The sequence below is a fragment of the Oncorhynchus keta genome, unplaced genomic scaffold (assembly GCF_023373465.1).
Source record: "Oncorhynchus keta strain PuntledgeMale-10-30-2019 unplaced genomic scaffold, Oket_V2 Un_scaffold_2010_pilon_pilon, whole genome shotgun sequence".
Classification (NCBI taxonomy): Eukaryota; Metazoa; Chordata; class Actinopteri; order Salmoniformes; family Salmonidae; genus Oncorhynchus; species Oncorhynchus keta.
In genome coordinates, this window is record NW_026290854.1 from 307,477 (window position 1) to 329,208 (window position 21,732).

At 46.1% G+C, this 21,732-nt stretch overlaps 1 protein-coding gene and 1 pseudogene across 2 annotated transcripts in view; one reads left to right on the forward strand and one right to left on the reverse strand.

Moving 5' to 3' along the window:
* Positions 1-286: 286 nt before the first annotated feature.
* LOC127928013 (ubiquitin-like protein 5) lies at positions 287-6,493 on the reverse strand (annotated as a pseudogene).
* Positions 6,494-6,596: 103 nt separating this feature from the next.
* Positions 6,597-21,732, forward strand: part of pin1 (peptidylprolyl cis/trans isomerase, NIMA-interacting 1) — a 28,608-nt gene continuing 13,472 nt past the window's right edge. Inside the window, exons 1-3 of one of the 2 annotated variants that reach the window (XM_052514876.1) lie at positions 6,597-6,975; positions 9,152-9,214; positions 16,433-16,567. In XM_052514876.1, the coding sequence (XP_052370836.1) occupies positions 6,912-6,975; positions 9,152-9,214; positions 16,433-16,567 (262 nt within the window). In that variant the 5' untranslated portion in view covers positions 6,597-6,911. The remainder of the gene's footprint in view (positions 6,976-9,151; positions 9,215-16,432; positions 16,568-21,732) is intronic. The other variant, XM_052514877.1, reaches the window with a different exon arrangement.

The following is a 21,732-nucleotide window of genomic DNA, read 5'->3' on the forward strand; positions in this document are numbered from 1 at the left end:
CTATAGTAGTGCACTATAAAGGGATCTGGTCTATAGTAGTGTTCTATAAAAGGGATCTGGTCTATAGTAGTGCACTATAAAGGGATCTGGTCTATAGTAGTGCACTATAAAGTGATCTGGTCTATAGTAGTGCACTATAAAGGGATCTGGTCTATAGTAGTGCACTATAAAGGGATCTGGTCTATAGTAGTGCACTATAAAGGGATCTGGTCTATAGTAGTGCACTATAAAGGGATCTGGTCTATAGTAGTGCACTATAATAATATAAGTTAGAGATGGAGACAAATTAAACTAATATAAATATTTGTTTTTATTTCCAAACAATATCAAAACATTTCATCACTAGAACATCATCAATGTCTTCCGCAAAACCCTGATCCAATGATCAACAAACTCAAGCCTTGTTAATACATAGGTGTGTGTGTGTGGTGTGTCCTCAGTCTTCTACTGGTAGTACAGCTCCAGGTTCTGCCCATCATGGATCTCATCTGCAGACAGGTGAGTTAAGGAGGAGAACAGTGGTGGTGATGATCAATAGTCCCACATAAACACCATCCATATGCCAGATGTACCGTGTTTATGTGTGTGTCAAATGTCTCGAGTTGCACAACCAAATCATTTCCCCGAGTTTCCCTCAATATAATGAACTAAACCAGGAAACTCCTCACTTTCAAGGCAATACTTCACCAACAGCATTTCTCAATAACAAAAACGTTGCTTACATGTAGAAACCCACTCTGACAATAACCATCAGATAAAGTGAGGAGGAGGAGGAGACATTCAAATGTTGCTGTATGTTTCTCTCTCTCTCCTTACTATATCTAACAGTAGCAAAATCTGGAAGGAAAGCAGACATGTTGGCTCAGTATCACCCAGTTTACAGATTCCTCCCTGGTCAGAGTGAAACTGCTGTTCTAAGGGCTCAATAGTGTTCTATTTCCTCTTGGTTAAACAGCTGTTTTAGCATTCTTCATCATGAATGTTGTTCTGGAGGCAGCTCTACAGTGCTCACTAGCTGGCACAGTCACAAAGGCATCCAATCTCATTTTAAATTTAACCACACTGTTGAACCTAATGCCTAACCCTAACCACACTGTTGAACCTAATGCCTAACACACTGTTGAACCTAATGCCTAACCCTAATTTAAAACACACTGTTGAACCTAATGCCTAACCCTAATTTAACCACACTGTTGAACCTAATGCCTAACACTAATTTAAAACACACTGTTGAACCTAATGCCTAACACTAATTTAAAACACACTGTTGAACCTAATGCCTAACCCTAATTTAACCACACTGTTGAACCTAATGCCAAACCCTAATTTAACCACACTGTTGAACCTAATGCCTAACACTAATTTAAAACACACTGTTGAACCTAATGCCTAACACACTGTTGAACCTAATGCCTAACCCTAATTTAAAACACCAAAAAGACACATTATTGAAAACATATATACAGAGTTTGACTTTGCCGAAGTGACTCTGTCAAGGGAAATGGCCAACAGTTAGTTACAGGCCTCCAGGACGTTACAGACTCACGACAATAAAACGCCATCCGTTGGGAAAACAGTGAAACTGCACTTCAGTGACGAGGGCTCAAAAGTGATACAGTCTCCCAGAGGACACGTGGTCCTAACCAACAGTGAATATGGTGTACCTGACAGAGGTTACAGGAAAACAGTGACTTAGTTACAGGTCACAGAGGAAGAACACAGTGACCTACGACCAGATTCCTTCCGGAACGTTTCAGATAGAAATGACATGATTCCTCATTCTACACAGTGTCACAGAGGAAGAACACGTGACCTTAGTTCAGGCTCTAACCAACAGCTTAGTTCCTTCAACAGTGAACAGGTTTCAGATAGAAATGACATGATTCCTCATTCTACATGTCACAGAGGCTTAGTTACAGGTTCAGTGACATTTCTACCTTAATATTCTGACAACTTAGTTACAGGTTACCCTGGATACAAACGTAGTTACGACACAGAGACCAGCTCTAACCAACAGTGAATAATACAGGAGGAAGAGAAGTGGAGCTCTAACCAACAGTGACATACGTCATTGGTTCCAAATATACAGGCCTAACAACTGACAAGTTTCTGAGTGACTTAGTTACAGGCAGTGATCTAAATCAAAGTGTTTACAGGTCACAGTGTTTGCCCAGTGAATACAACAGTGACATACTTAGTTACAGGCTAACTAGTGACCAGTTACAGGTAACCAACAGTGACATACTTAGTGTTACAGGCTCTAACCAACAGTGACATACTTAGTTACAGGCTCTAACCAACAGTGACATACTTAGTTACAGGCTCTAACCAACAGTGACATACTTAGTTACAGGCTCTAACCAACAGTGACATACTTAGTTACAGGCTCTAACCAACAGTGACATACTTAGTTACAGGCTCTAACCAACAGTGACATACTTAGTTACAGGCTCTAACCAACAGTGACATACTTAGTTACAGGCTCTAACCAACAGTGACATACTTAGTTACAGGCTCTAACCAACAGTGACATACTTAGTTACAGGCTCTAACCAACAGTGACATACTTAGTTACAGGCTCTAACCAACAGTGACATACTTAGTTACAGGCTCTAACCAACAGTGACATACTTAGTTACAGGCTCTAACCAACAGTGACATACTTAGTTACAGGCTCTAACCAACAGTGACATACTTAGTTACAGGCTCTAACCAACAGTGACATACTTAGTTACAGGCTCTAACCAACAGTGACATACTTAGTTACAGGCTCTAACCAACAGTGACATACTTAGTTACAGGCTCTAACCAACAGTGACATACTTAGTTACAGGCTCTAACCAACAGTGACATACTTACTTGGCTGCTGCCAACACGCTGACTCAACTCCAGCCACTTTAATAAATGGGAATTAATGTAAAATATATCACTAGCCACTTTAAACAATGCTATTTAATATAATGTTTACATACCCTACATTACTCATCTCATATATCATTATGTACATATTCTTTATCCCCTTACACTTGTGTCTATAAGGTAGTAGTTGTGGAATTGTTAGGTTAGATTATTCGTTGGTTATTACTGCATTGTCGGAACTAGAAGCACCAGCATTTCGCTACACTCGCATTAACATCTGCTAACCATGTGTATGTGACAAATACATTTGATTTGACCAACAGTGCAATTTTTAAGTCAAAAAAATAATAAAAGGTATTAGGTGAACAATAGATGAGTAAAGAAATAAGACACTACATCTCAGTGCTAGAGGCGTCACTACAGACCCTGGTTCGATTCCAGGCCTCTACACCTGCATTGCTTGCAGTATGGGGTTTTAGGCTGGGTTTCTGTACAGCACGTTGAGATATCAGCTGATGTAAGAAGGGCATTATAAATACATTTGATTTGAATCACACCTGGCCGTGACGGAGTCACATAGGGTGACGCACTACTGGCCCAGCGCCGTCCGGGTTTGGCCGCAGTAGGCCGTCATTGGAGATAATAATAATTTGTTCTTAACTGACTTGTATAGTTACATTTAAAAAATAATTAATAAAAGTCCGTAGGCTAGGGAAGTGACTCGTCACTGGTCCGTAGGCTAGGGAAGTGACTCGTCACTGGTCCGTAGGCTAGGGAAGTGACTCGTCACTGGTCCGTAGGCTAGGGAAGTGACTCGTCACTGGTCCGTAGGCTCGGGAAGTGACTCACTGGTCAGGCTGGTCCGTCACTGGTCCGTAGGCTAGGAAGTGACTCGTCACTGGTCCGTAGGCTAGGGAAGTGACTCGTCACTGGTCCGTAGGCTAGGGAAGTGACTCGTCACTGGTCCCTAGGTAAGTGACTCGTCACTGGTCCGTAGGGGAAGTGACTCGTCACTGGTCCGTAGGCTAGGGAAGTGACTCGTCACTGGTCCGTAGGCTAGGGAAGTGACTCGTCACTGGTCCGTAGGCTAGGGAAGTGACTCGTCACTGGTCCGTAGGCTAGGAAGTGGTCACTCCGTAGGGAAGTGACTCGTCACTGGTCCGTAGACTAGGGACTTAATTTCTTTCTCACCATTTCTTGAGTACGATCTTGTCCCACCGTGTGCCTGTCTGGGCAGCGATGAGCTTCTTCAGGTCTCCTATAGTGTCTTCTGAGCTGGAAAGGGTTAAGGCTGTACACAGATGACTGCTATAACGACATGTTGGTATAGTGTGTCTATGCCTGCAACCTCTGAAGGTTTAGCATCTACAGACATCTATATAACCCTAACCCTCGAAAAAGGTCTGTAGTAATTTAACCTTTCGTTTTTTTAAAAGTATTTCTTGCTGATATGAAAGATACATTCCTTGTTTCCAAAACCATATCGCAGCGACGCGTTTTAACGTTCAGAACGAGCATCTGGGATAAGAAAAAAGTATGTGGACACCTGCTCGTCGAACATCTCATTCCAAAATCATGGTCATTAATATGGAGTTGGTCCCCCCTTTGCTGCTATAACAGCCTCCACTCTTCTGGGAAGGCTTTCCACTAGATGTTGGAACATTGCTGCTATAACAGCCTCCACTCTTCTGGGAAGGCTTTCCACTAGATGTTGGAACATTGCTGCTATAACAGCCTCCACTCTTCTGGGAAGGCTTTCCACTAGATGTTGGAACATTGCTGCGGCGGCTTGCTTCCATTCAGCCACAAGAGCACTAGTGAGGTCGGGGACTGATGTTGGGCAGTCGGCGTTCCAATTCATCCCAAAGGTGTTCGATGGGGGTTGAGGTCAGGGCTCTGTGCAGGCCAGTCAAGTTCTTCCAAAACGATCTCAACAAACAATGTCTGTATGAACCTCGTTGTGCACGGGAGCCAGCCGAAACAGGAGAGGGACTTCCCAAAACTGTTGAGACAGAGTTGGAAGCACAGAATCGTCTAGAATGTCATTGTGTGCTGTAGTGTTAAGATTTCCCTTCACTGGAACTAAGGGGCCCGAACCATGAAAAACAGCTCCAGACTATTACTCCTCCTCCACTTTACAGTTGGCACTATGCACCAAAACCCAGATTCGTCAGTCGGACTGCCAGATGGTGAAGCGTGATTCATCACTCCAGAAAAAGCATTTCCACTGCGCTGGGTCCAATGGTGGCGAGCTTTCCACCACTCCAGCCGACGCTGGGCATCATGGTGATCTTAGGGTTATGTGTGGCTGCTCGGCCATGGAAACCCATTTCGTGACGCTCCTGACGAACAGTTATTGCGCTGACGTTGCTTCCCCGAGGCAGTTTGGAACTCGGTAGTAAGTGTTGCAACCGAGGACAGACCATTTTTAACGCGCTGCAGCGGTCCCGTTCTGTGAGCTTGTGTGGCTTACCACTTCGCGGCTGAACCGTTGTTGCTCCTAGACGTTTCCACTTCACAATAACAGCACTTTCAGTTGACTGGGGCAGCTCTAGCAGGGCAGAAATTTGACTAACTTACTTGTTGGAAAGGTGGCATCCTATGATGATGCCACATTGAAAGTCACTGAGCTCTTCAGTAAGGTCATTCTACTGCCAATGTTTATCTATGGAGATTGCATGGCGGTGCGCTCGATTTTATACACCTGTCAGCAGCGGGTGTGGCTGAAATAGCCAAATCCACTCATTTGAAGGGGTATTCACATACTATTGTAACAGTGTGTTACTATCGCCAATAGGCGCTAAATCAGATGCAGTCTGTGAATGGCGTAGGTCTGTGCTGTAAGACTAGCATGGTGGTCAGCTTAGTAAAAGGATACTTGCACTTCACCCGGACCTTCTTGCCCAGCCGGTCATTGCAAACCACCTCAATCATCCTGATCCGCAGAGAGAGACGGGGAGAGTTGGTTGAGACAGCGGTACAGTATGACACGGTGAACATACGATAAACACTATGTTCAAACAACTACGATACGGAAGCGACTTTTTCGTAGCAGGTCAGAACTTAAAGCGGGTTAGGATAATTAACGTAGTCGGTTAGGAGACTGAGGTTAAGACGGCTTAGCGAAAAATGCTCTCATAACCTGCTACGAAAATCACTTCGTATCGAAGTGGAGTGAAACAGCACACAGTTTAAACTAACTAGCGAACTTTAGTTGGTTACACAACAGTGCTGATTACAATACAAGGATGATGTTCCAGTTGTTTGTCATTACAACTCCAATAATGTAATGTTACTTAGCAGATAACATAACAGCAAGGACAATAAACGTTATGTTGTCATGTGGAGTTGGCTAATGTTAGCAGAGCTAGTTAGCGCTTCATCAACAACCCCTGACAAAATAAATAAAGCATTACGTCTTAGATATTGAAGTTTCCTCACATGTTTATTGGTCTATACCATTGATAAAATATCGTATAAGTACAGATATTACCTTATTGATAGCTAGTCGTTAGCGAAAGTCAGAATCGTTTCAGCCTGTGTAGTCGTAAAGCGTTCCGCTTTGTGTACAACGAGAAAAAGCACCAATGAAACATCTAAACGGATGATTGACGTGGCTACGTCAAGGCCTCTCATAGGGTGACATGTCAAGAGAAGGCGGGCACTGCAATATTCAGCTATGCCGTAAATCAACCAGAAGTGCTGCGAATAGTTGCAATGAAATAACAAATGCGGTCACATCAGTCTATAAGGGCTTTTTATTTTACTGTAGATCAGTGGAATAAACAGCCGAAATGATATCAACATACCATTCGATTAAATCAAATGTAGTTTATCATGAGAAATACATGTCTAATGCAACAACAACGAAACACATGTAAAAGCAACCCTTCTAGAAAAGTGAAGAATATTCTAAACATGTCTCTTTGACACCTGGCGGATGGAAGGTGCAACAACAGAATCAGCAGCAGACGTTTCCTTACAGCCGCAATCTACGAGCCACCAGAGGCAAAGAGGAGTGACTTGCACAGTTTTGAAAGCAAGCAGGGAAAATGGCAGACGGCGAGGACGAGAAGCTACCGTCCGGGTGGGAAAAGCGGATGAGCCGCAGTTCCAGTAGGTTGAGAGCGATAACTAGCTGTATCATCCCAGTCCCGAACAATTTGTCGCTGGTGCACAAACCACTTGCATGGCCAAGTACCGACCGAACGAACCCAAATGCTAGCGGCATTAGCGGCTTAGCTAAATTACCAGCTAGTTAGGTTGTAATCTTGTTGCATCGTTAGGTGGTGACGCATGTTTATTCGTGAATTGTCTCTGATGGTTATTCGTTTGACTAGTGCGTGTATCAAAAAGCTATCATCTGGTGTTGTTTAGTTAGCCAGTCATTACCCTCACGACTAACTCAGCAAGCTAGCCTAACTAGCAACGGCGCATGCATGTTTTGACAACTGTTCAACGCACTATGCATTGGACAGTAACTTATTTCATAATCAAATTCTTAGGAATATCTGTATTGGAAGATAAGACTGTTGTATGGGGTGTCGTCATTTTGAGTTGGTCAGTTTATTCATTAATGTCCATTCATTCATTTCACGCCAGCTCGCGAGGTAGCAGAAAATAACAAGGCCCATAACAATGACGTCATTTTGTCCCGCGCCGTGGGACCATTCCGACACCTGTGTTAGGATGGCGGGTTTCTGCCCAGTGAGCAGAAGTTAAATATGTATTTTCTCAACGCCTTCTTCAGCATAATATCAGTAAAAGTTGCTGAAGACGACCAACTGAGATTAGACTAAAGCAAAATGCCTTTTATCTGTGTAGGCTCCTGCTTTTATCTGTGTAGATTCATGCTTTTATCTGTGTAGATGAATGCTTTTATCTGTGTAGATGAATGCTTTTATCTGTGTAGATGAATGCTTTTATCTGTGTAGATGAATGCTTTTATCTGTGTAGATTTTATCTGTGTAGATGAATGCTTTTATCTGTGTAGATGAATGCTTTTATCTGTGTAGATCATGCTTTTATCTGTGTAGATGAATGCTTTTATCTGTGTAGATGAATGCTTTTATCTGTGTAGATGAATGCTTTTATCTGTGTAGGCTCACGCTTTTATCTGTGTAGATTAATGCACTTGAAGGAAAGGAAGCTTCAGTAGACTTTAGTTGTAGCATCGGCTCCCTTTTTCTCATCCCCCAAACCAACACCTCTCCTCTCTCTTCCCCTACTCCCCATCCTTTCTCTCCCTCACCCTCTCCATCCTTTCTCTCCCCTTCCATCTTTTCTCTCCATTCCCTCCCTCCCACGTCTCCATTCCCTCCCTTCGTCTCCATTCCCTCCCTACCACGTCCCCTTTCTCTCCATTCCCTCCCTACCACGTCCCCTTTCTCTCCATTCCCTCCCTACCACGTCCCCTTTCTCTCCATTCCCTCCCTACCACGTCCCCTTTCTCTCCATTCCCTCCCTACCACGTCCCCTTTCTCTCCATTCCCTCCCTACCACGTCCCCTTTCTCTCCATTCCCTCCCTACCACGTCCCCTTTCTCTCCATTCCCTCCCTACCACGTCCCCTTTCTCTCCATTCCCTCCCTACCACGTCCCCTTTCTCTCCATTCCCTCCCTCCCACGTCCCCTTTCTCTCCATTCCCTCCCTACCACGTCCCCTTTCTCTCCATTCCCTCCCTACCACGTCCCCTTTCTCTCCATTCCCTCCCTCCCACGTCCCCTTTCTCTCCATTCCCTCCCTCCCTCCCACGTCCCCTTTCTCTCCATTCCCTCCCTCCCTCCCACGTCCCCTTTCTCTCCATTCCCTCCCTCCCTCCCACGTCCCCTTTCTCTCCATTCCCTCCCTCCCTCCCACGTCCCCTTTCTCTCCATTCCCTCCCTCCCTCCCACGTCCCCTTTCTCTCCATTCCCTCCCTCCCTCCCACGTCCCCTTTCTCCATTCCATTCCCTCCCACGTCCCCTTTCTCTCCATTCCCTCCCACGTCCCCTTTCTCTCCATTCCCTCCCACGTCCCCTTTCTCTCCATTCCCTCCCACGTCCCCTTTCTCTCCATTCCCTCCCACGTCCCCTTTCTCTCCATTCCCTCCCACGTCCCCTTTCTCTCCATTCCCTCCCACGTCCCCTTTCTCACCATTCCCTCCCACGTCCCCTTTCTCTCCATTCCCTCCCACGTCCCCTTTCTCTCCAATCCCTCCCACGTCCCCTTTCTCTCCATTCCCTCCCTCCCCGTCCTCTTTCTCTCTCCCGCCCTCCTCCCCCATACTCTTTCTCCCTCCTCCCTTTCCTAGGTAGAGTGTACTACTTTAACCACATCACCAATGCCAGCCAGTGGGAGCGTCCGGTGGGGTCAGGTAGGTCGCCCAGCAGCTAAGGGGATGGACCTGTAGCTGACAGGTCACGGTTAGAATCCCTGGTGGGGCACTGTAAAATTAAACTGGGGGGGGTGCTGTCCCTTAACTCAACAACATGCTGGCCCTTAACCCAACAACATGCTGGCCCTTAACCCAACAACATGCTGGCTCTTAACCCAACAAGATACTGGCCCTTAACCCAACAAGATACTGGCCCTTAACCCAACAACATTCTGGCCCTTAACCCAACAACATTCTGGCCCTTAACCCAACAACATGCTGGCCCTTAACCCAACAGCATGCTGGCCCTTAACCCAACAGCATACTGGCCCTTAAGCCAACAGCATACTGGCCCTTAACCCAACAGCATACTGGCCCTTAACCCAACAGCATACTGGCCCTTAACCCAACAGCATGCTGGCCCTTAACCCAACAGCATGCTGGCCCTTAACCCAACAGCATACTGGCCCTTAACCCAACAGCATGCTGGCCCTTAACCCAACAGCATGCTGGCCCTTAACCCAACAGCATGCTGGCCCTTAACCCAACAGCATGCTGGCCCTTAACCCAACAGCATGCTGGCCCTTAACCCAACAGCATGCTGGCCCTTAACCCAACAGCATGCTGGCCCTTAACCCAACAGCATGCTGGCCCTTAACCCAACAGCATGCTGGCCCTTAACCCAACAGCATGCTGGCCCTTAACCCAACAGCATGCTGGCCCTTAACCCAACAGCATGCTGGCCCTTAACCCAACAGCATGCTGGCCCTTAACCCAACAGCATGCTGGCCCTTAACCCAACAGCATGCTGGCCCTTAACCCAACAGCATGCTGGCCCTTAACCCAACAGCATGCTGGCCCTTAACCCAACAGCATGCTGGCCCTTAACCCAACAACATGCTGGCCCTTAACCCAACAACATACTGGCTCTCTCCATCCAGGGGCGCTGCACTATGGTTTGACCCTGTGCTCCTCTACTGTGTGTGAAGTGTGCTCCTCCTCTACTGTGTGTGAAGTGTGCTCCTCCTCTACTGTGTGAAGTGTGCTCCTCCTCTACTGTGTGAAGTGTGCTCCTCCTCTACTGTGTGAAGTGTGCTCCTCCTCTGCTGTGTGAAGTGTGCTGTTCCTCTGTGTGAAGTGTGCTCCTCATCTACTGTGTGAAGTGTGCTGCTCATCTACTGTGTGAAGTGTGCTTCTCCTCTACTGTGTGAAGTGTGCTGCTCCTCTACTGTGTGAAGTGTGCTCCTCATCTACTGTGTGAAGTGTGCTCCTCCTCTGCTGTGTGAAGTTTGCTCCTCATCTACTGTGTGAAGTGTGCTCCTCCTCTACTGTGTGTGAAGTGTGCTCCTCATCTACTGTGTGAAGTGTGCTCCTCCTCTACTGTGTGTGAAGTGTGCTCCTCATCTACTGTGTGTGAAGTGTGCTCCTCATCTACTGTGTGAAGTGTGCTCCTCCTCTGCTGTGTGAAGTGTGCTCCTCATCTACTGTGTGAAGTGTGCTCCTCCTCTACTGTGTGTGAAGTGTGCTCCTCCTCTGCTGTGTGAAGTGTGCTCCTCCTCTACTGTGTGAAGTGTGCTCCTCATCTACTGTGTGAAGTGTGCTCCTCCTCTACTGTGTGAAGTGTGCTCCTCATCTACTGTGTGAAGTGTGCTGCTCCTCTACTGTGTGAAGTGTGCTGCTCATCTACTGTGTGAAGTGTGCTGCTCCTCTACTGTGTGAAGTGTGCTGCTCATCTACTGTGTGAAGTGTGCTCCTCATCTACTGTGTGAAGTGTGCTCCTCCTCTACTGTGTGAAGTGTGCTGCTCCTCTACTGTGTGAAGTGTGCTGCTCCTCTACTGTGTGAAGTGTGCTGCTCCTCTACTGTGTGAAGTGTGCTGCTCCTCTACTGTGTGAAGTGTGCTGCTCCTCTACTGTGTGAAGTGTGCTGCTCCTCTACTGTGTGAAGTGTGCTCCTCCTCTACTGTATGAAGTGTGCTCCTCCTCTACTGTGTGAAGTGTGCTCCTCCTCTACTGTGTGAAGTGTGCTCCTCCTCTACTGTGTGAAGTGTGCTCCTCCTCTACTGTGTGAAGTGTGCTCCTCCTCTACTGTGTGAAGTGTGCTCCTCCTCTACTGTGTGAAGTGTGCTCCTCCTCTACTGTGTGAAGTGTGCTCCTCCTCTACTGTGTGAAGTGTGCTGCTCCTCTACTGTGTGAAGTGTGCCGCTCCTCTACTGTGTGAAGTGTGCTCCTCCTCTACTGTGTGAAGTGTGCTCCTCCTCTACTGTGTGAAGTGTGCTCCTCCTCTACTGTGTGAAGTGTGCTCCTCCTCTGTGTGAAGTGTGCTCCTCCTCTACTGTGTGAAGTGTGCTCCTCCTCTACTGTGTGAAGTGTGCTCCTCCTCTACTGTGTGAAGTGTGCTGTTCCTCTACTGTGTGAAGTGTGCTCCTCCTCTACTGTGTGAAGTGTGCCGCTCCTCTAATGTGTGAAGTGTGCCGCTCCTCTACTGTGTGAAGTGTGCTCCTCCTCTACTGTGTGAAGTGTGCTGCTCCTCTACTGTGTGAAGTGTGCTCCTCCTCTACTGTGTGAAGTGTGCTGCTCCTCTACTGTGTGAAGTGTGCTGCTCCTCTACTGTGTGAAGTGTGCTGCTCCTCCTCTACTGTGTGAAGTGTGCTCCTCCTCTACTGTGTGAAGTGTGCTCCTCCTCTACTGTGTGAAGTGTGCTCCTCCTCTACTGTGTGAAGTGTGCTCCTCCTCTACTGTGTGAAGTGTGCTGCTCCTCTACTGTGTGAAGTGTGCCGCTCCTCTACTGTGTGAAGTGTGCCGCTCCTCTACTGTGTGAAGTGTGCCGCTCCTCTACTGTGTGAAGTGTGCCGCTCCTCTACTGTGTGTGAAGTGTGCTGCTCCTCTACTGTGTGTGAAGTGTGCTGCTCCTCCTCTACTGTATGAAGTGTGCTCCTCCTCTACTGTATGAAGTGTGCTGCTCCTCTACTGTGTGTGAAGTGTGCTCCTCCTCTACTGTGTGAAGTGTGCTCCTCCTCTACTGTGTGAAGTGTGCTCCTCCTCTACTGTGTGTGAAGTGTGCTCCTCCTCTACTGTGTGAAGTGTGCTCCTCCTCTGCTGTGTGTGAAGTGTGCTCCTCCTCTACTGTGTGAAGTGTGCTCCTCCTCTACTGTGTGTGAAGTGTGCTGCTCCTCTACTGTGTGTGAAGTGTGCTGCTCCTCCTCTACTGTATGAAGTGTGCTCCTCTACTGTGTGTGAAGTGTGCTGCTCCTCTACTGTGTGTGAAGTGTGCTGCTCCTCTACTGTGTGTGAAGTGTGCTGCTCCTCTACTGTATGAAGTGTGCTGCTCCTCTACTGTATGAAGTGTGCTGCTCCTCCTCTACTGTATGAAGTGTGCTGCTCCTCTACTGTGTGTGAAGTGTGCTGCTCCTCTACTGTGTGTGAAGTGTGCTGCTCCTCTACTGTATGAAGTGTGCTGCTCCTCTACTGTATGAAGTGTGCTGCTCCTCCTCTACTGTGTGTGAAATGTGCTCCTCTACTGTGTGTGAAGTGTGCTGCTCCTCTACTGTATGAAGTGTGCTGCTCCTCCTCTACTGTATGAAGTGTGCTGCTCCTCTACTGTGTGTGAAGTGTGCTGCTCCTCTACTGTGTGTGAAGTGTGCTGCTCCTCTACTGTGTGTGAAGTGTGCTGCTCCTCTACTGTGTGTGAAGTGTGCTGCTCCTCTACTGTATGAAGTGTGCTGCTCCTCCTCTACTGTGTGTGAAGTGTGCTGCTCCTCTACTGTGTGTGAAGTGTGCTGCTCCTCTACTGTATGAAGTGTGCTGCTCCTCTACTGTGTGAAGTGTGCTGCTCCTCTACTGTGTATGAAGTGTGCTGCTCCTCTACTGTGTATGAAGTGTGCTGCTCCTCTACTGTATGAAGTGTGCTGCTCCTCTACTGTGTGAAGTGTGCTGCTCCTCTACTGTGTGAAGTGTGCTGCTCCTCCTCTACTGTGTGTGAAGTGTGCTGCTCCTCCTCTACTGTGTGTGAAGTGTGCTGCTCCTCCTACTGTATGAAGTGTGCTGCTCCTCTACTGTATGAAGTGTGCTGCTCCTCTACTGTGTGTGAAGTGTGCTGCTCCTCTACTGTGTGTGAAGTGTGCTGCTCCTCTACTGTGTGTGAAGTGTGCTGCTCCTCTACTGTATGAAGTGTGCTGCTCCTCTACTGAGGTGAAGTGTGCTGCTCCTCTACTGTGTGTGAAGTGTGCTGCTCCTGTATTGTGTGTGAAGTGTGCTGCATAAACTGTATGAAGTGTGCTGCTCCTGTGAACTGGGACAATGAAGTGTGCTGCTCCTCTAGGTGTGGAAGTGTGCTGCTTTGTACTGTGGGTGAAGTGTGCTGACAATACTTTGTATTGTGGGTGAAGTGTGCTGCTCCTCTACTGTAGGTGAAGTGTGCTACATTTGTACTGTGGGTGAAGTGTGGACAATACCTTGTATTGTGTGAAGTGTGCTGCTCCTCTACTGTGGTGAGGGACAATACATTTGTATTGTGGGTGACTGGGAGGGGACAGTACAGTTGTATTCTACTGTGTGTGAAGTGTGAGGGGACAATACATTTGTATGTGTGAAGTGTGCTGGGGACAATACATTTGTATTGTGGGTGAAGGGTGGGACTACAGTTGTATTGTGGGTGAAGGAGTGGGACAATGTTGTTTGGGGTGAATGAGGGGACAATACATTTGTATTGTGGGTGAAGGGAGGGACAATACAGTTGTATTGTAGGTGAGGGGAGGGACAATACAGTTGTATTGTAGGTGAGGGAGGGGACAATACATTTGTATTGTGGGTGAATGGAGGGGACAATACATTTGTATTGTGGGTGAATGGAGGGGACAATACATTTGTATTGTGGGTGAAGGGAGGGGACAATACATTTGTATTGTGGGTGAATGGAGGGGACAATACATTTGTATTGTGGGTGAAGGGAGGGGACAATACAGTTGTATTGTAGGTGAAGGGAGGGGGCAATACATTTGTATTGTAGGTGAAGGAAGGGGACAATACAGTTGTATTGTAGGTGAAGGAAGGGGACAATACAGTTGTATTGTAGGTGAAGGAAGGGGACAATACAGTTGTATTGTAGGTGATGGGAGGGGACAATACAGTTGTATTGTAGGTGATGGGAGGGGACAATACAGTTGTATTGTAGGTGAGGGAGGGGACAATACAGTTGTATTGTAGGTGATGGGAGGGGACAATACATTTGTATTGTAGGTGATGGGAGGGGACAATACATTTGTATTGTAGGTGAGGGGACAATACAGTTGTATTGTAGGTGAAGGGAGGGGACAATACAGTTGTATTGTAGGTGAAGGGAGGGGACAATACATTTGTATTGTGGGTGAAGGGAGGGGACAATACAGTTGTATGGGTGTAGGTGATTGTAGGGAGGGGACAATACAGTTGTATTGTGGGTGAAGGGAGGGGACAATACAGTTGTATTGTGGGTGAGGGAGGGACAATACATTTGTATTGTGGGTGAAGGGAGGGGACAATACAGTTGTATTGTAGGTGAGGGGAGGGGACAATACATTTGTATTGTGGGTGATGGGAGGGGACAATACATTTGTATTGTAGGTGATGGGAGGGGACAATACAGTTGTATTGTAGGTGAAGGAAGGGACAATACAGTTGTATTGTGGGTGAGGGAGGGGACAATACATTTGTATTGTAGGTGAGGGGAGGGGACAATACAGTTGTATTGTAGGTGAAGGAGGGGACAATACATTTGTATTGTAGGTGATGGGAGGGGACAATACAGTTGTATTGTAGGTGAGGGGAGGGGACAATACAGTTGTATTGTAGGTGATGGGGAGGGGACAATACAGTTGTATTGTAGGTGAGGGGAGGGGACAATACAGTTGTAGGTGAAGGGAGGGGACAATACAGTTGTATTGTAGGTGAAGGGAGGGGACAATACAGTTGTATTGTAGGTGAAGGGAGGGGACAATACATTTGTATTGTGGGTGATGGGAGGGGACAATACATTTGTATTGTAGGTGAGGGGAGGGGACAATACAGTTGTATTGTAGGTGAAGGAAGGGGACAATACAGTTGTATTGTAGGTGATGGGAGGGGACAATACAGTTGTATTGTAGGTGAAGGGAGGGGACAATACAGTTGTATTGTAGGTGATGGGAGGGGACAATACAGTTGTATTGTAGGTGAAGGGAGGGGACAATACAGTTGTATTGTAGGTGAAGGGAGGGGACAATACAGTTGTATTGTAGGTGATGGGAGGGGACAATACAGTTGTATTGTAGGTGAAGGGAGGGGACAATACATTTGTATTGTAGGTGAAGGGAGGGGACAATACAGTTGTATTGTAGGTGAAGGGAGGGGACAATACAGTTGTATTGTAGGTGATGGGAGGGGACAATACAGTTGTATTGTAGGTGATGGGAGGGGACAATACAGTTGTATTGTAGGTGAAGGGGAGGGGACAATACATTTGTATTGTAGGTGAAGGAGGGGACAATACATTTGTATTGTGGGTGAGGGGAGGGGACAATACATTTGTATTGTAGGTGAAGGGAGGGGACAATACATTTGTATTGTAGGTGATGGGAGGGGACAATACAGTTGTATTGTAGGTGATGGGAGGGGACAATACAGTTGTATTGTAGGTGAAGGGAGGGGACAATACAGTTGTATTGTAGGTGAAGGGAGGGGACAATACAGTTGTATTGTAGGTGAAGGGAGGGGACAATACAGTTGTATTGTAGGTGAAGGAAGGGGACAATACAGTTGTATTGTAGGTGAAGGGAGGGGACAATACAGTTGTATTGTAGGTGAAGGGAGGGGACAATACAGTTGTATTGTAGGTGAAGGGAGGGGACAATACAGTTGTATTGTAGGTGAAGGGAGGGGACAATACAGTTGTATTGTGGGTGAAGGGAGGGGACAATACAGTTGTATTGTAGGTGAAGGGAGGGGACAATACAGTTGTATTGTGGGTGAAGGGAGGGGACAATACAGTTGTATTGTAGGTGAAGGGAGGGGACAATACAGTTGTATTGTGGGTGAAGGGAGGGGACAATACAGTTGTATTGTGGGTGAAGGGAGGGGACAATACAGTTGTATTGTGGGTGAAGGGAGGGGACAATACAGTTGTATTGTGGGTGAAGGGAGGGGACAATAAAGTGTATTGAATTGTAGGTGATGGGAGGGGACAATAAAGTTGTATTGAATTGTAGGTGATGGGAGTGGCGAGCCAGACAAGGTGCGTTGTTCCCACCTCCTGGTGATGCACAGCCAATCGCGTCGCCCGTCCTCCTGGAGGGAGGAGAACATCACACGCTCCAAAGAGGAGGCCCTCGACCTCATACAAAGTGAGTAGTTGGGGGAAAGAGTTGGTGTGACAACATTTGATCTAATGTTGACCGTCTCTGGGTGTGTTGAGAGATGGTGAGAGACAGTTTGATAAACTACATACATGTCAAGTCAGATGTTATTGGTCACATGCACACGGTTGGCAGATGTTATTGGTCACATACACATGGTTAGCAGATGTTATTGGTCACACACGGTTGGCAGATGTTATTGGTACACATGGTTAGTAGATGTTATTGGTCACATACACACGGTTGGCAGATGTTATTGGTCACATACACATGGTTATCAGATGTTATTGGTCACATACGGTTAGCAGATGTTATTGGTCACATACACATGGTTAGCAGATGTTATTGGTCACATACACATGGTTAGCAGATGTTATTGGTCACATGCACATGGTTAGCAGATGTTATTGGTCACATACACATGGTTGGCAGATGTTATTGGTCACATACACACGGTTAGCAGATGTTATTGGTCACACACGGTTGGCAGATGTTATTGGTCACATACACATTGTTAGCAGATGTTATTGGTCACATGGTTGGCAGATGTTATTGGTCACAACACAGCAGATGTTATTGGTCACATACACATGGTTAGCAGATGTTATTGGTCACATGCACATGGTTAGCAGATGTTATTGGTCACATACACACGGTTATCAGATGTTATTGGTCACATACACACGGTTGCAGATGTTGTGGTCACATACACACGGTTGGCAGATGTTATTGGTCACATACACACGGTTAGCAGATGTTATTGGTCACATACACACGGATAGCAGATGTTATTGGTCACATACACACGGTTAGCAGATGTTATTGGTCACATACACATGGTTAGCAGATGTTATTGGTCACATACACGGTTAGCAGATGTTATTGGTCACATACACATGGTTAGCAGATGTTATTGGTCACATGCACATGGTTAGCAGATGTTATTGGTCACATACACACGGTTAGCAGATGTTATTGGTCACATACACGGTTAGCAGATGTTATTGGTCACATACACATGGTTAGCAGATGTTATTGGACACGGTTAGCAGATGTTATTGGTCACATACACACGGTTGGCAGATGTTATTGGTCACATGGTTGGCAGATGTTATTGGTCACATGGTTGGCAGATGTTATTGGTCACATGGTTGGCAGATGTTATTGGTCACATACACATGGTTAGCAGATGTGGTCACATGGTTGCAGATGTTATTGGTCACATACACATGGTTAGCAGATGTTATTGGTCACATACACATGGTTGGCAGATGTTAATGGTCACATGGTTGGCAGATGTTATTGGTCACATGGTTGGCAGATGTTATTGGTCACATGGTTGGCAGATGTTATTGGTCACATGGTTGGCAGATGTTATTGGTCACATGGTTGGCAGATGTTATTGGTCACATGGTTGGCAGATGTTATTGGTCACATGGTTGGCAGATGTTATTGGTCACATACACACGGTTAGCAGATGCGATTGGTCACACACACGGTTGGCAGATGTTATTGGTCACATACACACGGTTGGCAGATGTTATTGGTCACATACACACGGTTGGCAGATGTTATTGGTCACATACACACGGTTGGCAGATGTTATTGGTCACATACACACGGTTGGCAGATGTTATTGGTCACATACACACGGTTGGCAGATGTTATTGGTCACATACACACGGTTAGCAGATGTTATTGGTCACATACACATGGTTAGCAGATGTTATTGGTCACATGGTTGCAGATGTTACTGGTCACATGGGCAGATGTTACTGGTCACATGGGCAGATGTTACTGGTCACAATGGTTAGCAGATGTTACTGGTCACATGGTTAGCAGATGTTACTGGTCACATGGTTAGCAGATGTTACTGGTCACATGGTTAGCAGATGTTACTGGTCACATGGTTAGCAGATGTTACTGGTCACATGGTTAGCAGATGTTACTGGTCACATGGTTGGCAGATGTTACTGGTCACACGGTTGGCAGATGTTACTGGTCACACGGTTAGCAGATGTTACTGGTCACATGGTTAGCAGATGTTACTGGTCACATGGTTAGCAGATGTTACTGGTCACACGGTTAGCAGATGTTACTGGTCACAGGGTTAGCAGATGTTACTGGTCACACGGTTAGCAGATGTTATTGGTCACACGGTTAGCAGATGTTAATGGTCACACGGTTAGCAGATGTTAATGGTCACACGGTTAGCAGATGTTAATGGTCACACGGTTAGCAGATGTTAATGGTCACACGGTTAGCAGATGTTAATGGTCACACGGTTAGCAGATGTTATTGGTCACATGGTTAGCAGATGTTATTGGTCACATACACGGTTAGCAGATGTTATTGGTCACATACACACGGTTAGCAGATGTTATTGGTCACATACACACGGTTAGCAGATGTTATTGGTCACATACACACGGTTAGCAGATGTTATTGGTCACATACACACGGTTAGCAGATGTTATTGGTCACATACACATGGTTAGCAGATGTTATTGGTCACATACACACGGTTAGCAGATGTTATTGGTCACATACACACGGTTAGCAGATGTTATTGGTCACATACACATGGTTAGCAGATGTTATTGGTCACATACACACGGTTGGCAGATGTTATTGGTCACATACACACGGTTAGCAGATGTTATTGGTCACATGCACATGGTTAGCAGATGTTATTGGTCACACACACGGTTAGCAGATGTTATTGGTCACATACACACGGTTAGCAGATGTTATTGGTCACACATGGTTAGCAGATGTTATTGGTCACATGCACACGGTTAGCAGATGTTATTGGTCACATACACACGGTTGGCAGATGTTATTGGTCACATGGTTGGCAGATGTTATTGGTCACATGCACATGGTTAGCAGATGTTATTGGTCACACATGGTTAGCAGATGTTATTGGTCACATACACATGGTTAGCAGATGTTATTGGTCACATGCACATGGTTAGCAGATGTTATTGGTCACATACACATGGTTAGCAGATGTTATTGGTCACATACACACGGTTAGCAGATGTTATTGGTCACATACACACGGTTGGCAGATGTTATTGGTCACATCACATTGTTAGCAGATGTTATTGGTCACATGGTTGGCAGATGTTATTGGTCACATACACACGGTTAGCATATGTTATTGGTCACATACACATGGTTAGCAGATGTTATTGGTCACATGCACATGGTTAGCAGATGTTATTGGTCACATACACACGGTTATCAGATGTTATTGGTCACATACACATGGTTAGCAGATGTTATTGGTCACATGGTTAGCAGATGTTATTGGTCACATACACACGGTTGGCAGATGTTACTGGTCACATACACACAGTTAGCAGATGTTACTGGTCACATACACATGGTTAGCAGATGTTATTGGTCACATGGTTAGCAGATGTTATTGGTCACATACACACGGTTAGCAGATGTTATTGGTCACATGGTTAGCAGATGTTACTGGTCACATGGTTAGCAGATGTTACTGGTCACATGGTTAGCAGATGTTACTGGTCACATGGTTAGCAGATGTTACTGGTCACATGGTTAGCAGATGTTACTGGTCACATGGTTAGCAGATGTTACTGGTCACATGGTTAGCAGATGTTACTGGTCACATGGTTAGCAGATGTTACTGGTCACATGGTTAGCAGATGTTACTGGTCACATGGTTAGCAGATGTTACTGGTCACATGGTTAGCAGATGTTACTGGTCACATGGTTAGCAGATGTTACTGGTCACATGGTTAGCAGATGTTACTGGTCACATGGTTAGCAGATGTTACTGGTCACAGGGTTAGCAGATGTTACTGGTCACAGGGTTAGCAGATGTTACTGGTCACAGGGTTAGCAGATGTTACTGGTCACAGGGTTAGCAGATGTTACTGGTCACACGGTTAGCAGATGTTAATGGTCACACGGTTAGCAGATGTTAATGGTCACACGGTTAGCAGATGTTAATGGTCACACGGTTAGCAGATGTTAATGGTCACACGGTTAGCAGATGTTAATGGTCACACGGTTAGCAGATGTTAATGGTCACACGGTTGGCAGATGTTATTGGTCACATACACACGGTTGGCAGATGTTATTGGTCACACGGTTGGCAGATGTTATTGGTCACACGGTTGGCAGATGTTATTGGTCACATACACACGGATAGCAGATGTTATTGGTCACATGCACACGGTTAGCAGATGTTATTGGTCATGCACACGGTTGGCAGATGTTATTGGTCACATGGTTGGCAGATGTTATTGGTCACATGGTTGGCAGATGTTATTGGTCACATGGTTGGCAGATGTTATTGGTCACACATGGTTAGCAGATGTTATTGGTCACATGGTTGGCAGATGTTATTGGTCACATACACATGGTTAGCAGATGTTGGTCACATACACATGGTTGGCAGATGTTACTGGTCACATGGTTGGCAGATGTTATTGGTCACATGGTTGGCAGATGTTATTGGTCACATGGTTGGCAGATGTTATTGGTCACATGGTTGGCAGATGTTATTGGTCACATGGTTGGCAGATGTTATTGGTCACATGGTTGGCAGATGTTATTGGTCACATGGTTGGCAGATGTTATTGGTCACATGGTTAGCAGATGTTATTGGTCACATGCACACGGTTAGCAGATGTTATTGGTCACATGCACACGGTTGGCAGATGTTATTGGTCACATGGTTGGCAGATGTTATTGGTCACATACACACGGTTAGCAGATGTTATTGGTCACATGCACATGGTTAGCAGATGTTATTGGTCACATGGTTAGCAGATGTTACTGGTCACATGGTTAGCAGATGTTACTGGTCACATGGTTAGCAGATGTTACTGGTCACATGGTTAGCAGATGTTACTGGTCACATGGTTAGCAGATGTTACTGGTCACATGGTTAGCAGATGTTACTGGTCACATGGTTAGCAGATGTTACTGGTCACATGGTTAGCAGATGTTACTGGTCACATGGTTAGCAGATGTTAATGGTCACATGGTTAGCAGATGTTACTGGTCACACGGTTGGCAGATGTTACTGGTCACACGGTTGGCAGATGTTACTGGTCACACGGTTGGCAGATGTTACTGGTCACACGGTTGGCAGATGTTACTGGTCA